The sequence below is a fragment of the Xyrauchen texanus genome, chromosome 31, assembly GCF_025860055.1.
Source record: "Xyrauchen texanus isolate HMW12.3.18 chromosome 31, RBS_HiC_50CHRs, whole genome shotgun sequence".
Lineage (NCBI taxonomy): Eukaryota > Metazoa > Chordata > Actinopteri > Cypriniformes > Catostomidae > Xyrauchen > Xyrauchen texanus.
Window position 1 is genome coordinate 28,134,481 of NC_068306.1, and position 15,107 is coordinate 28,149,587.

General features: G+C 38.3%; 1 protein-coding gene across 1 annotated transcript in view; it reads right to left on the reverse strand.

Moving 5' to 3' along the window:
- Positions 1-7,710, reverse strand: part of siah2l (seven in absentia homolog 2 (Drosophila)-like) — a 60,053-nt gene extending 52,343 nt beyond the window's left edge. Inside the window, exon 1 of the mRNA XM_052099422.1 lies at positions 7,147-7,710. Within this exon, the coding sequence (XP_051955382.1) occupies positions 7,147-7,584 (438 nt within the window). The 5' untranslated portion in view covers positions 7,585-7,710. The remainder of the gene's footprint in view (positions 1-7,146) is intronic.
- Positions 7,711-15,107: the final 7,397 nt, after the last annotated feature.

A 15,107-nucleotide genomic window follows, 5' to 3' on the forward strand; every position in this document is an offset into this window, starting at 1 on the left:
AGTATCACCCTGGTAACTGTCTAGCAACCAAGTAAAAAAAAATATATATTTCTGCACCAGAACATCATAGACACTTCCGGGTTGGCTCATCTGACTCAGGCTGACAAGGAGCATTTTGAGTATCACCCTGGTATCTGCCTAGCAACCAGATGGGGTTACCCTAGCAACCAAGTAGCAAAACACATCTCTGCAGCTGAACATTGTATACATTTCTGGGGTGGCTCATTTGACTTGTTAGTATCACCCTGGTAACTTGTTAGTCATCGGTCTGTCTGTCTAAAAAATTTCAGACCAGGCTTTTTCAAGCCAACCTAAAGTTTGTCCACAAACTTTATCTAGTTATATTTAAAATTGTATTTATTATCTAATTTGTATTTTTCCACCCGTTGTAATAGTGATTTTTAAGTCTGCAAAGGTGCTGGTGAAAGAAGTTGGAGGATAAAATGTTTGGATTTAATATGTGATTTTTTATATATATATATATATAACATTATTTTTTATTATATTTTTGTTTAATTTTAAGTGTAATTTGAATTGAAATATTTTGGTTATTTTTTTTTTCAATAAACTCATTTAATTGTTCAAAATCAACTGGTAGAAGTGAAGTACGTGCCCACTGCCAATAAAATCACTGTTAATACTAGCCATTATTTGTGTCAGTAGATGGACATTATTAATAATACTTACATTCCCAATAATATAACATACATCCAAAGTGTTCATCCAAATCCTGACGAGAATAACCTTTTCTAATCATATAAAATGAGCAGGAGCATATTTTTATTCTTGTAATTCATTGTATACAGTCCATTTACACCAGCTTCTTATAAATGTGCTGTCTTTGTTTATATCGCTGGTGTTTGACAGGGAATGGACTACTGTATAATAGGATGCAGACGGTTTTAATTAAATTAAATTGCACTTGACCCAGCCTATTAGCGTGTTGCGAGAGTGATTTCGTCAAACCAACTTGCGCCTAGGCTTGGCACATGCTGCACGAAAATACCAAAATTTCATTGCCCTGCCCACTGACTTTGCTATTATGGCAGATTATTTATAATGACATATCACTGCACTTAGTGCTAGCGCTCTTAAAATAGGCCCCAAAATTGTATTTATTGATTGAATACCCTAGATGAATGTTAATATTTAAAAAGACAAAATGTGACCAAAGTGATGAAAAACTAATAAAATATAATTAGTAAAATTTATATTTTTGTAATGTACTTAGCTAAATGGTCCTCTGTTTAATTAACAGCATTAGCTGGGAGAGATCTTCATTCATAATTTAAGTAAAAGGGACATTATTACTGAAATATACACATGTGAATTGATATATTACTGAATCAAAATTGAACTGAGAGCTTATGAATTGGAATAGAATCAGGAAATCTGCATCAATACACAGTCCTATCCACTATGCTTTCTAAATCTAGCCTTTGCTTGAAATTATTGGTTTGTCATCAGTTTATGGATGGATGGAAGTAATAAAAACTAACTGCCAGCATTTTTAAGCTAGATCACTTGATTTAAGCAGCTTTTAAGCAATTTTTTGGCCTGACGATCTTACAAAATAAATATTCAGGTAGTACAACTACAACACCAGTAGGCATGTCAATGTTATTGACCACTCAAACATTCTCAATGTCAAGTACCTCTGCAAGCATCTTGAAGGGAAGTTGTCGTTTCCATTCCTAGATTTCTTCTGTATAGAGCAGTCACTCTGAAAAACCTGTTGTGTGAATAACTACGGCAATCACTTTTCCAAAATAATTCCAAAACTCCAGCTCATTTTCACTACATCCCTCTGGAAAGAAAATGGACATGTGGTCAATTATATACTTACCAGTGAACAAGGGTTGTGATCAACTTTCATAGGCCAGCGATAACATAGAGAATACAACTTTAATGTACTGATGAAGCAATCATGGTGATGTTTCAGGCCACAGAAAAACAAAACTTAAAAGCACAAACAGTCCAAGTGTTAAAAAGGACATAAAACAACAACAGAGAAGTGCCTGTAAACACAAGTCATGTCTTTTAAGGTGATGTGTGTATCATGTTTCAGTTAAAATAGTTTCTCTTATACCAGCTTAATATGTACAGACAACAGTCCACTTCCACATTCTTCTTTTGTTTTCATGCAAAATCTGAGATAGCATGAGATGATGAGATAATTTTCATTTTTGGGTGAACTATCCCTTTAAGTATTGGTCTATTTCTCACCCACATCTATCATTTTGCTTCTGAAGATATGGATTTAACCAATGGTGTCTGGATTAATTTTGTGTTCCCTTTGTGTTTTTTGGAGCTTCAAAGTTTTGGTCACCATTCACTTGCATTATATGGGCATACAGAGCATAGATATTCTTAAAATCTTCATTTGTGATCTGTAGAAGAAAAAGTCATACCCTCATGTCATCCTAAACATGTGAGTAAATTATGAGAGAACTTTTATTCTTGGGTGGACTATTCCTTTAAGAAAATTGTTTATTCTGGGGTTTCCCAGAAAGCGGCATTCTGAAACGTAGAAAAAAGAGAAAGTGCTCACACACGGAAACACGCAATTTCTCTCGAAATCCCACCTTATTTGTCTATGTTAAGGCATAAGTTGCATTCTTACATGATTTTGAAGAGTGTGCAAGTGCTTAAGTCAGGGTAACCCTGATGTAGAGGGAAACCCCACTATTGCAGCGCAATGCATCAGTCGTATTACAAAGTGCGCCACTTTCATATCTTCAGCAGCATTTGTGCATTAAACGGCTTTATGGCGTAGGTGTAAATTACACAAATTATAATTTGATATCCACATAAGTTAATACACCACCCCCTGCGTAACATTATTAACTAACAGCTTTATCTTGTTGAAACAATGTGGCTCGAATGACAGATGTGCAAACATACAGAGTAACGTTTGATCCACAGGCGTGACTAGGCCCTGGCTATTGGGCTATAGCCCTCAATGTTTTTTCTATAGCCACGGATATAATTATTGTGATTTTTTTTTTGGTGCTCTGGGTCTTTTTTATTATTGTTTTTTCAGTTAAAACTCTTTGCTTCAAAAACTGATTTGAAAGAAACAAAATCATAAATAAATAAATGACTGACAGGACTACTACAGGTCTAGTTTGCAGGTGGTGCGAAGGCGAAGCGCGGCTGGACGGCTCAAGTACAGCTCAGGAGGCAATTAAAGTCAAGAGCACAAATTTGAGGGATATGATCTAAATATGAAAAAGACGAATACCACTTGTATAGTTTATCATTTTTTTGTTGTTTTTTGTGGTGGGAGAGGAAAGGTTTTTCAAAAATCAAATGAGAACATAATGATCACATTTAACAACATTAAGCATATTTTACATATTTAAGATATTTAGCTATGAAAGTTGGAATATAAAGTGTCCAAGAGGTGAAACAACTAAAAGAGGCTGTTCGGTATCGTTTGGGAAAATGCAGCAGTGTTGGTCCAGGCCAGAGCGGTGGACCGTTGATCCCATTCTGATCACCCTGGTCCTCTGTATAACAAAGTCAATGACTAGCTAGCTACTACCTTTTATAATATGTTAAAATGAGTTGTTCATTCTTTTTTCAGGCAGATATTAGACAGTTTTTTACATCACGATGAGAACAGGATCCAAAACATTCAAAGTTCGATGGCATCAAGAAATGGTAGGCACGCGCTGGCGCCGCATGATAGGGTATAACAGAGCTAAATGCACAACTTAAAGAAAATGTGTTGTTTACTAATCTCTGTGTATGATTACAGAAAAAAATAATTATTTCTATTGAGCATTGATGAAGCAATTTCAGGGGGAAAAATGATCAAAGTGGTTTGTTTTAAGAACCATTATAAATATAAACCATGTAAATATAAAGACGATTTACAAATCATCATGCAAGACGTTACTCTCTACTCCCTCAAGCAGCTAAAGAATAAATAGTCTTTTTACTTCACTGGCTCTCATTAAGTACTAGGGCAGAGGTTTTGAGTTTGGCATAATATATTAATTAATATAATACACAACACATATATATATATATATTATATGTCTACGGTTGAAGTCAGAAGTTTACATATACCTTAGCCAAATACATTTAAACTGTTTTTCACAATTCCTGACATTTAATCATAGAAAACATTCCCTATTTATATCAGTTAGGATCAATACTTTATTTTAAGAATGTGAAAAGTCAGAAAAATAGTAGAGAGAATTATTTATTTCAGCTTTTATTTCTTTCATCACATTCCCAGTGGGTCAGAAGTCTACATACACTTTGTTAGTATTTGGTATCATTGCCTTTAAATTGTTTAACTTGGGTCAAACGTTTTGGTATAGCCCTCCACAATAAGTTGCTGGAATTTTGGCCCATTCCTTCAGACAGAACTGGTGTAACTTAGTCAGGTTTGTAGGTCTCCTTGCTCTCACACACTTTTTCAGTTTTGCCCACAAATTCAGATTGAGGTCTGGGCTTTTTTGATGGCCACCTCAATATTTTGACTTTGTTGTCCTTAAGCCATTTTGCAACTTGAGTTATGCTTCTTGTCATTGTTCATTTGGAAGACCCATTTGCGACTGAGCTTTAACTTCCTGACTGATGTCTTGAGATGTTGCCATCTATTTTGTGAAGTGCAACAGTCCCTCCTGCAGCAAAGCACCCCACAACATGATGCTGCCACCCCATGCTTCACAGTGGGAATGGTGTTCTTTTGCTTGCAAGCCTCACCCTTTTTCCTCCAAACATAATGATGGTCATTATGGCCAAACAGTTCAATTTTTGTTCCATCAGACCAGAGGAAATTTCTCCAAAAAGTAAGATCTTTATCCCCATGTGCACTTGCAAACTGTAGTCTGGCTTTTTAGGTTGGTTTTGGAGCAGTGTCTTCTTCCTTGCCGAGCAGCCTTTCAGGTAATGTTGATATAGGACTCGTTTTACTGTGGATATAGATACTTGTCTACTGGTTTCCTCCAGCATCTTCACAAGGTCCTTTGCTGTTGTTCTGGGATTGATTCACACTTTTCGCAACAAACTACATTCATCTCTAGGAGACATAATGATGTCACGCAAAGAGGCACTGAGTTTGAATGAAGACCTTAAAATACATCCACATGTACACCTCAAATTCAGTACACCTCCTATCAGAAGCTAATTGTCTAAAGGCTTGACATTAATTTCTGTAAATTTCCAAGCTGCTTAAAGGCAAAGTTAACTTTGTGTATGTAAACTTCTGTCCCACTGGAATTTTGATATAGTCAATTAAAAGTGAAACAATCTGTCTGTAAACTTTTGTTGGAAAAGTGTCGTGTCATGCACAAAGTAGATGTCCTAAATGACTTGCCAAAACAATAGTTTGCTAATATTAAATCTGTGGAGCAGTTAAAAAAATTTTTATTTAATGACTTCAACCTAAGTGTATGTAAACTTCTGATTTCAACTGTATATTGATATAATAAATGTATCGTGTAAATAATAATCATATAAATCATCACTCAACACCTACAGTTATACGGTGTTATACTCCGTACTGAATTTATATTGTCTGTACTGTTTATCATTTAATTTAATTTGTTCATAAAGATGTTTCTATTTGATTGATTTTTTTTCCTATCATAAGGAACACTTTTTAATACTAAGGTTGGTATGTAGATTTTGTATTGAACTTGAACAGACAATAAAATTGTGTAAAGCAGATAAAATGTATGACCTTGAGAAACTGTTCTCTTTAACTGCTATCATCATGAAACCTTGATGATTAATGTCTCACTTACAATGGACATCAGTATTTCCTTAAAAACAGCCTAGACCAGCCTAAGCTGGTTTGTTGGTTTTTGCTGGTCTCCAAGCCTCACCAGCTGAAAAGTGATCAAAACCCCTCTAAAACAGCCAACAGACCAGCCTGGGAAACCAGCTAAAACCAGCATAGGTTGTTTTTTCAGCAGGGTAAAGTTCACTCAAAAATGTAAGTTCTGTCATAATTTACTCACCCATATGTCGTTCTGTATGACTTTCTTCTGTGGACAAAAGACGATGTTAGACAGAAAGACAGTCTCAGTCACCATTTACTTATATTGTATCTAAAGATTTATTCAATGAAAGTTAAAAGTGACTGAGACTAACATGCATCTCCTCCTAACATTTCCTTTTGTGTTCCATGAAAGAAAGTAAGTCACATAGGTTTCGAACATAATGAGGGTGAGAAAATTATTATAGAATTTACATTTTTGTGTGACCTAATTTTAACAGGCATTTATAAATACATTATTATTATTATTATTGAATCATTAATAATGGTTAAATGTTATGAGAATTCTATATTATTTTAACAAATATAACAGCAATTGCAAGGGGGTTAAGCATTTAGCAGGGCTCGAAACTCGTTCAGAAAAACTTTGTTCACAGTATACCTCTTATGTCTAAAATGGACCATGAGCTCAGCCCCTGATCTTGGCAGACTCTAGTCACACTCCTGGCTTGATCTAACCACAGAGTCACAGTGTTTACATTTTTCATGTCACTTTGGCTTCCTTAAAGTTGCCTTTGCATGTTAAGGTATAGTTAACATCGAAAAACATTTACAAACATCAGAATATGGACTAAGCCAGGGTGAATATGGATCTATCTGATGCTGTTATTTTTGAACCAAGTCACCAAACTCCTTTAACACATTAGGATGATGGTTCCTAACCCGAATTAATTTCACATGGATACTTGATATCAAATTGTGAGGAGAGGGAAAGAGACAAAAAATATGAATGAAGGAGAAGCATCTAATCTTCTTTGTTTGAAGTAACACACACCTGTTGCATCTGAGCTTTAGTTACAAGATATAACCACACTTTAACTAACTGCTAGTTCAGTGTCATCATATAGTACTGAATGAAACATGTTGCTAACTGTGTGTGATCGCAGAATGCTTAAAGATCTAAAGGAGCTTAAGAATTTATAGTCATAGAATGTGTAGTCATAAACTGCTGAATGTAACTGCCACTTATAATGTGGGATCATAGAATGATGAATAATATGTTGTTACTTCAGCGTGTGGCACAGAGTGCAGAATGAAACAATGTTGCAAAGACAACTTTCAGTGCGTTATAAAGGCTGACCAGAGCCCTGTGTGAGCCAGTCAGTCGCACTAGCGGTCGTTCTTACCTTACACGGAAACGGCAGAGTGGATGCAACTTTTTCCATTGCCAAGTTCCTTATGCTCGGTGTCAGAGGGCCGCGACAGGTCGGGCAACAGCTGAGCTTTTGGCGACACTGATTACACACCAGATGCCCTGCCTGGCACTGCAATATCGGAGGCAGCACATAGTCGAAACACACGGGGCACTCAAACAGCGCTGTCAGTTCGGCTGATTGTCCTGGTAGCGCTGCGGCTGGAAGGGCTACAGCGGCCGCAGGGACCGAGCCGGAGCCCGTGACGGAGCCAGATACCCCCGCGGCGGAGGCGGCTGCTGCTGCTGCTGCTGCTGCTGCTACTGCGGCCGCGGCGGCGGTCGTCCCTCCGGAGCCTCCATGCTTACTTCCTCCTGCTTTGCCAGCTCCGAATCCTCCGGCCGCACCACCCGCAGAGGACGGACGGCTCATAGCGAGGAGTGTAGATCTATAATGTTGTAAAATCCAGACGAGCTCAAGCCCGAGAACCCCGCCGTGAACTCCCGAAGCCAGACTCCGTTCCGTGCGAAGGATCTCCAATCCCCCGCGGATACAACATGGCCGCCACCGTTTGAGAGCGAAGAACGAGTCTATTGGCCGAAGTAGCTTTGATAGACACTCTCATCAGCCAACGAGAGAGCTGCTCAGGGCGTTTACGTAACCGGCCCTTACACGCACGAGAGAGTAGTGGCTGTAATGAGCTTTGTGAGGTAAATAGTAAACAGTAAACAGTTGCACTGTGGACAAGGATGTTTCATAATTTTAGGCAATCAAAAAAACATGTATATGCTTCTTTATAAACCACGGCAAACTAAAAAGAATGAACAAAATAAGTTATGTAGATAAAGGTTTGGATGGAGGCCTGAATTACCAATATTTAAGGGAACAGTTCACCCAAAAATTATCATTCTAATAATTTACACATTCTTACGTCGTCACAAACGTGTATGACTTTCTTCCACGGAACACCAACAAATATATATTAATGGAGATATGGCGTCTGTTTGTACAAACAATGCAAGTAAATGGTGACCAAATGTGCAAGCCTCCCAAAGGATTTAAAGGCAGCCTAAAAATAATCCATAAAACTCGAGTGGTTTAATCTGTGTCTTCCGAAGCGAACCAATCAGCTTTGGGTGAGAACAAACAAAAAATATAACTCCTTTTACACTATGTCTTGATATCAGCAGTATCCATGGCGATCCGGGACATTAGGAGAACCCCATAAGAAGTAAAAGAGTCATTCTATGAAACGGGTGTAATTTGGGTCCGCAGTGTTTGATGAGATGCATAAGGCACAAAATATGTCCCAAAGTGTGATTCCAAAGGTTAAAGTTATACTATTTTTAATAATTTTTCATTAGTACATAGCCAATTTCACATGTCCGTGTTGACCAACATGACATTTGCATCTAAAATATCACCAAATAAGTTATATATTTTTTTCAAACATTTATTATTTTCAGGATTTTATGTGTGTCCCTGTATATATAAGATATTTTTATTCAAAATAAACCTTATTTTGTTTGTAAATATTTTATGATTTGTGTGCGTCCCTCAGTTTGACTTACCACCCGTCACAATAACTTGTTTTATCTATAAATAATACACTGTTGCTTTAAATGACATCACAAAGTGGAAATGACATAATTTGAGCCTTGTATCCAACAAGAACAAAAGCAGGCAAGTACAGACATTCTTTTACTTTGTTTATTTGTTGCTTTTTCATGTTAGGCAGGGTCTGTCAAGCTCAAACCAACCACCCCGTCATGCAAAATAGATAGGGAAAACTGTTTTTTATTGCATTTTTTACATTATTAATGCAAAGAAAATTATATTTCAGATTGAATGCATTTATGCTATGTGAGGAACTTGACCACATGTGAGATCTGCAGCCATTTTGGGATGAAATTTTCCACCCCATCACAGGTTTTATTGTGGCGTGGTGGTAAGGGATGTGATGAGGTGGTTCTGCTTCCCGTTTGAATGTGAGGATGTGTGAAATTATGGATTCTAATATAGGCTAATCAATTTATTTTCTGTTAACTTAACCCTGTTTGGTTCACTCACTCACACACTCACTATCTCTTTCAGTCACTCACTCACTCTCTCACTCACTATCTCTTTCACACACTCGCTATATCTTTCACTCACTCATCACACACTCACTCACTCACTCACTATCTCTTTCATTCACTCATCACACACTCACTCACTATATCTTTCACTCACTCACTCACTCACTATGTCTTTCACACACTCACTATATATTTCACTCACTCACATACTCACTCACTATCTCTTTCAGTCACTCATCACACACTCACTCACTATCTCTTTCAGTCACTCATCACACACTCACTCACTATCTCTTTCATTCACTCATCACTCACTATCTCTTTCAGTCACTCATCACACACTCACTATCTCTTTCATTCACTCACTCACTCACTATCTCTTTCATTCACTCATCACTCACTATATCTTTCACTCACTATGTCTTTCACACACTCACTGTATATTTCACTCACTCACTCACTCACTCACTCACTCACTCACTATCTCTTTCAGTCACTCATCACACACTCACTCACTATCTCTTTCAGTCACTCATCACACACTCACTCACTATCTCTTTCAGTCACTCATCACACACTCACTCACTATCTCTTTCAGTCACTCATCACACACTCACTCACTATCTCTTTCAGTCACTCATCACACACTCACTCACTATCTCTTTCAGTCACTCATCACACACTCACTCACTATCTCTTTCATTCACTCATCACTCACTATCTCTTTCAGTCACTCATCACACACTCACTATCTCTTTCATTCACTCACTCACTCACTATCTCTTTCATTCACTCATCACTCACTATATCTTTCACTCACTATGTCTTTCACACACTCACTGTATATTTCACTCACTCACTCACTCACTCACTCACTCACTCACTATCTCTTTCAGTCACTCATCACACACTCACTCACTATCTCTTTCAGTCACTCATCACACACTCACTCACTATCTCTTTCAGTCACTCATCACACACTCACTCACTATCTCTTTCAGTCACTCATCACACACTCACTCACTATCTCTTTCAGTCACTCATCACACACTCACTCACTATCTCTTTCAGTCACTCATCACACACTCACTCACTATCTCTTTCATTCACTCATCACTCACTATCTCTTTCATTCACTCATCACTCACTATCTCTTTCATTCACTCATCACTCACTATCTCTTTCAGTCACTCATCACACACTCACTATCTCTTTCAGTCACTCATCACACACTCACTCACTATCTCTTTCAGTCACTCATCACACACTCACTCACTATCTCTTTCAGTCACTCATCACACACTCACTCACTATCTCTTTCATTCACTCATCACTCACTATCTCTTTCAGTCACTCATCACACACTCACTATCTCTTTCAGTCACTCATCACACACTCACTCACTATCTCTTTCAGTCACTCATCACACACTCACTCACTATCTCTTTCAGTCACTCATCACACACTCACTCACTATCTCTTTCAGTCACTCATCACACACTCACTATCTCTTTCAGTCACTCATCACACACTCACTATCTCTTTCAGTCACTCATCACACACTCACTCACTATCTCTTTCAGTCACTCATCACACACTCACTATCTCTTTCAGTCACTCACTCACTCACTATCTCTTTCATTCACTCATCACTCACTATATCTTTCACTCACTATGTCTTTCACACACTCACTGTATATTTCACTCACTCACTCACTCACTCACTCACTCACTATCTCTTTCATTCACTCATCACACACTCACTCACTATCTCTTTCATTCACTCATCACTCACTATCTCTTTCAGTCACTCATCACACACTCACTCACTATCTCTTTCATTCACTCATCACACACTCACTCACTATCTCTTTCATTCACTCATCACTCACTATCTCTTTCAGTCACTCATCACACACTCACTCACTATCTCTTTCATTCACTCATCACACACTCACTCACTATCTCTTTCATTCACTCATCACTCACTATCTCTTTCAGTCACTCACTCACTCTCTCACTCACTATCTCTTTCACACACTCGCTATATCTTTCACTCACTCATCACACACTCACACACTCACTCACTATCTCTTTCATTCACTCATCACACACTCACTCACTATATCTTTCACTCACTCACTCACTCACTCACTCACTATGTCTTTCACACACTCACTATATATTTCACTCACTCACATACTCACTATCTCTTTCAGTCACTCATCACACACTCACTCACTATCTCTTTCAGTCACTCATCACACACTCACTCACTATCTCTTTCAGTCACTCATCACACACTCACTCACTATCTCTTTCAGTCACTCATCACACACTCACTATCTCTTTCATTCACTCACTCACTATCTCTTTCATTCACTCATCACTCACTATATCTTTCACTCACTATGTCTTTCACACACTCACTGTATATTTCACTCACTCACTCACTCACTCACTCACTCACTATCTCTTTCATTCACTCATCACACACTCACTCACTATCTCTATCATTCACTCATCACTCACTATCTCTTTCAGTCACTCATCACACACTCACTCACTATCTCTTTCATTCACTCATCACTCACTATCTCTTTCATTCACTCATCACTCACTATCTCTTTCAGTCACTCATCACACACTCACTCACTATCTCTTTCATTCACTCATCACTCACTATCTCTTTCAGTCACTCATCACTCACTCACTCACTATCTCTTTCATTCACTCATCACTCACTATATCTTTCACTCACTATGTCTTTCACACACTCACTGTATATTTCACTCACTCACTCACTCACTATCTCTTTCATTCACTCATCACACACTATATCTTTCACTCACTATGTCTTTCACACACTCACTATATATTTCACTCACTCACTCACTCACTATCTCTTTCAGTCACTCATCACACACTCACTCACTGTCTCTTTCAGTCACTCATCACACACTCACTCACTATCTCTTTCAGTCACTCATCACACACTCACTCACTATCTCTTTCAGTCACTCATCCACACTCACTACTATCTCTCACTCACTCACTATCTCTTTCATTCACTCATCACTCACTATATCTTTCACTCACTATGTCTTTCACACACTCACTGTATATTTCACTCACTCACTCACTCACTCACTCACTATCTCTTTCATTCACTCATCACACACTCGCTCACTATCTCTTTCATTCACTCATCACTCACTATCTCTTTCAGTCACTCATCACACACTCACTCACTATCTCTTTCATTCACTCATCACTCACTATCTCTTTCAGTCACTCATCACACACTCACTCACTATCTCTTTCATTCACTCATCACTCACTATCTCTTTCATTCACTCATCACACACTCACTCACTATCTCTTTCAGTCACTCATCACACACTCACTCACTATCTCTTTCATTCACTCATCACACACTCACTCACTATCTCTTTCATTCACTCATCACTCACTATCTCTTTCAGTCACTCACTCACTCTCTCACTCACTATCTCTTTCCACGCTATATCTTTCACTCACTCATCACACACTCCACTATCTCTTTCATTCACTCATCACACACTCACTCACTGTCTCTTTCATTCACTCATCACACACTCACTCACTATATCTTTCACTCACTCACTCACTCACTCACTATGTCTTTCACACACTCACTATATCTTTCACTCACTCATCACACACTCACTCACTATCTCTTTCATTCACTCATCACACACTCACTCACTATCTCTTTCATTCACTCATCACACACTCACTCACTATATCTTTCACTCACTCACTCACTCACTCACTCACTATGTCTTTCACACACTCACTATATATTTCACTCACTCACATACTCACTCACTATCTCTTTCAGTCACTCATCACACACTCACTCACTATCTCTTTCAGTCACTCATCACACACTCACTCACTGTCTCTTTCAGTCACTCATCACACACTCACTCACTATCTCTTTCAGTCACTCATCACACACTCACTCACTATCTCTTTCATTCACTCACTCACTCACTATCTCTTTCATTCACTCATCACTCACTATCTCTTTCAGTCACTCATCACACACTCAATCACTATCTCTTTCAGTCACTCATCACACACTCACTCACTATCTCTTTCAGTCACTCATCACACACTCACTCACTATCTCTTTCATTCACTCATCACTCACTATCTCTTTCAGTCACTCATCACACACTCACTATCTCTTTCATTCACTCACTCACTCACTATCTCTTTCAGTCACTCATCACACACTCACTCACTATCTCTTTCAGTCACTCATCACTCACTCACTATCTCTTTCAGTCACTCATCACACACTCACTCACTATCTCTTTCAGTCTCTCATCACTCACTCACTATCTCTTTCAGTCACTCATCACACACTCACTATCTCTTTCATTCACTCACTCACTCACTCACTATCTCTTTCAGTCACTCATCACACACTCACTCACTGTCTCTTTCAGTCACTCATCACACACTCACTCACTATCTCTTTCAGTCACTCATCACACACTCACTCACTATCTCTTTCAGTCTCTCATCACACACTCACTCACTATCTCTTTCAGTCACTCATCACACACTCACTCACTATCTCTTTCAGTCACTAATCACACACTCACTCACTATCTCTTTCAGTCACTCATCACACACTCACTATCTCTTTCATTCACTCACTCACTCACTATCTCTTTCATTCACTCATCACTCACTATATCTTTCACTCACTATGTCTTTCACACACTCACTGTATATTTCACTCACTCACTCACTCACTCACTCACTCACTCACTCACTCACTCACTCACTCACTATCTCTTTCATTCACTCATCACTCACTATCTCTTTCAGTCACTCATCACACACTCACTCACTATCTCTTTCATTCACTCATCACTCACTATCTCTTTCATTCACTCATCACTCACTATCTCTTTCAGTCACTCATCACACACTCACTCACTATCTCTTTCAGTCACTCATCACACACTCACTCACTATCTCTTTCATTCACTCATCACTCACTATATCTTTCACTCACTATGTCTTTCACACACTCACTGTATATTTCACTCACTCACTCACTATCTCTTTCATTCACTCATCACTCACTCACTCACTATCTCTTTCATTCACTCATAACTCACTATATCTTTCACTCACTATGCTTCTTACTGACTTTTTTGAGGGGTAATTTTCTCTCGTTTTTATCTTTCTACTATATATATCCACTCCATGTCGGGGCTTTTGTATTCCTTGAATAAATTGGAAACATTTAGGATTACTATTTTTCCATTATGAATAGGCCTGGTTCTACGGGGTTTTAGAAATGGCGATGATAATGAGTGACAGCGTTCTAGTGATTATAAATGGTCCGCTCGTTGTGCGCTTTCTATGCTATATATAATCCATTCAGAATTTGTATAAAACTTGTTTTTCAGGCTGCTAAGAGGAGGACCAACGGCCACGTACACGCTGCAAAGTTTCAGTAATTACATCCGCATATAAATGCGGGATTCATTCTTGAAATAGCAGCGATTGACATATTGATAACCATAGCACTGTTTGTTCTTGAATAAAGCAGCCTTTTTGACTGAAATGGTTGAATAGTCTGCTGACTGACTCACTCATAACAGCCCCTTGCCGCCACCTACTGACATAACAATGTAACTGCACTGAAATCGTTGAAAAATCCCCACCAACACTAGACTGACAGCCAGACTTCTCACAGTTTATATTTTTAATATCTAATAAACTAGTTTAATGCATTTAAACAAGTCTTTTGGAACAAACATTATTATCACAAAGTGTCACATCAATCATCCAGTTGTTTATAGGGTA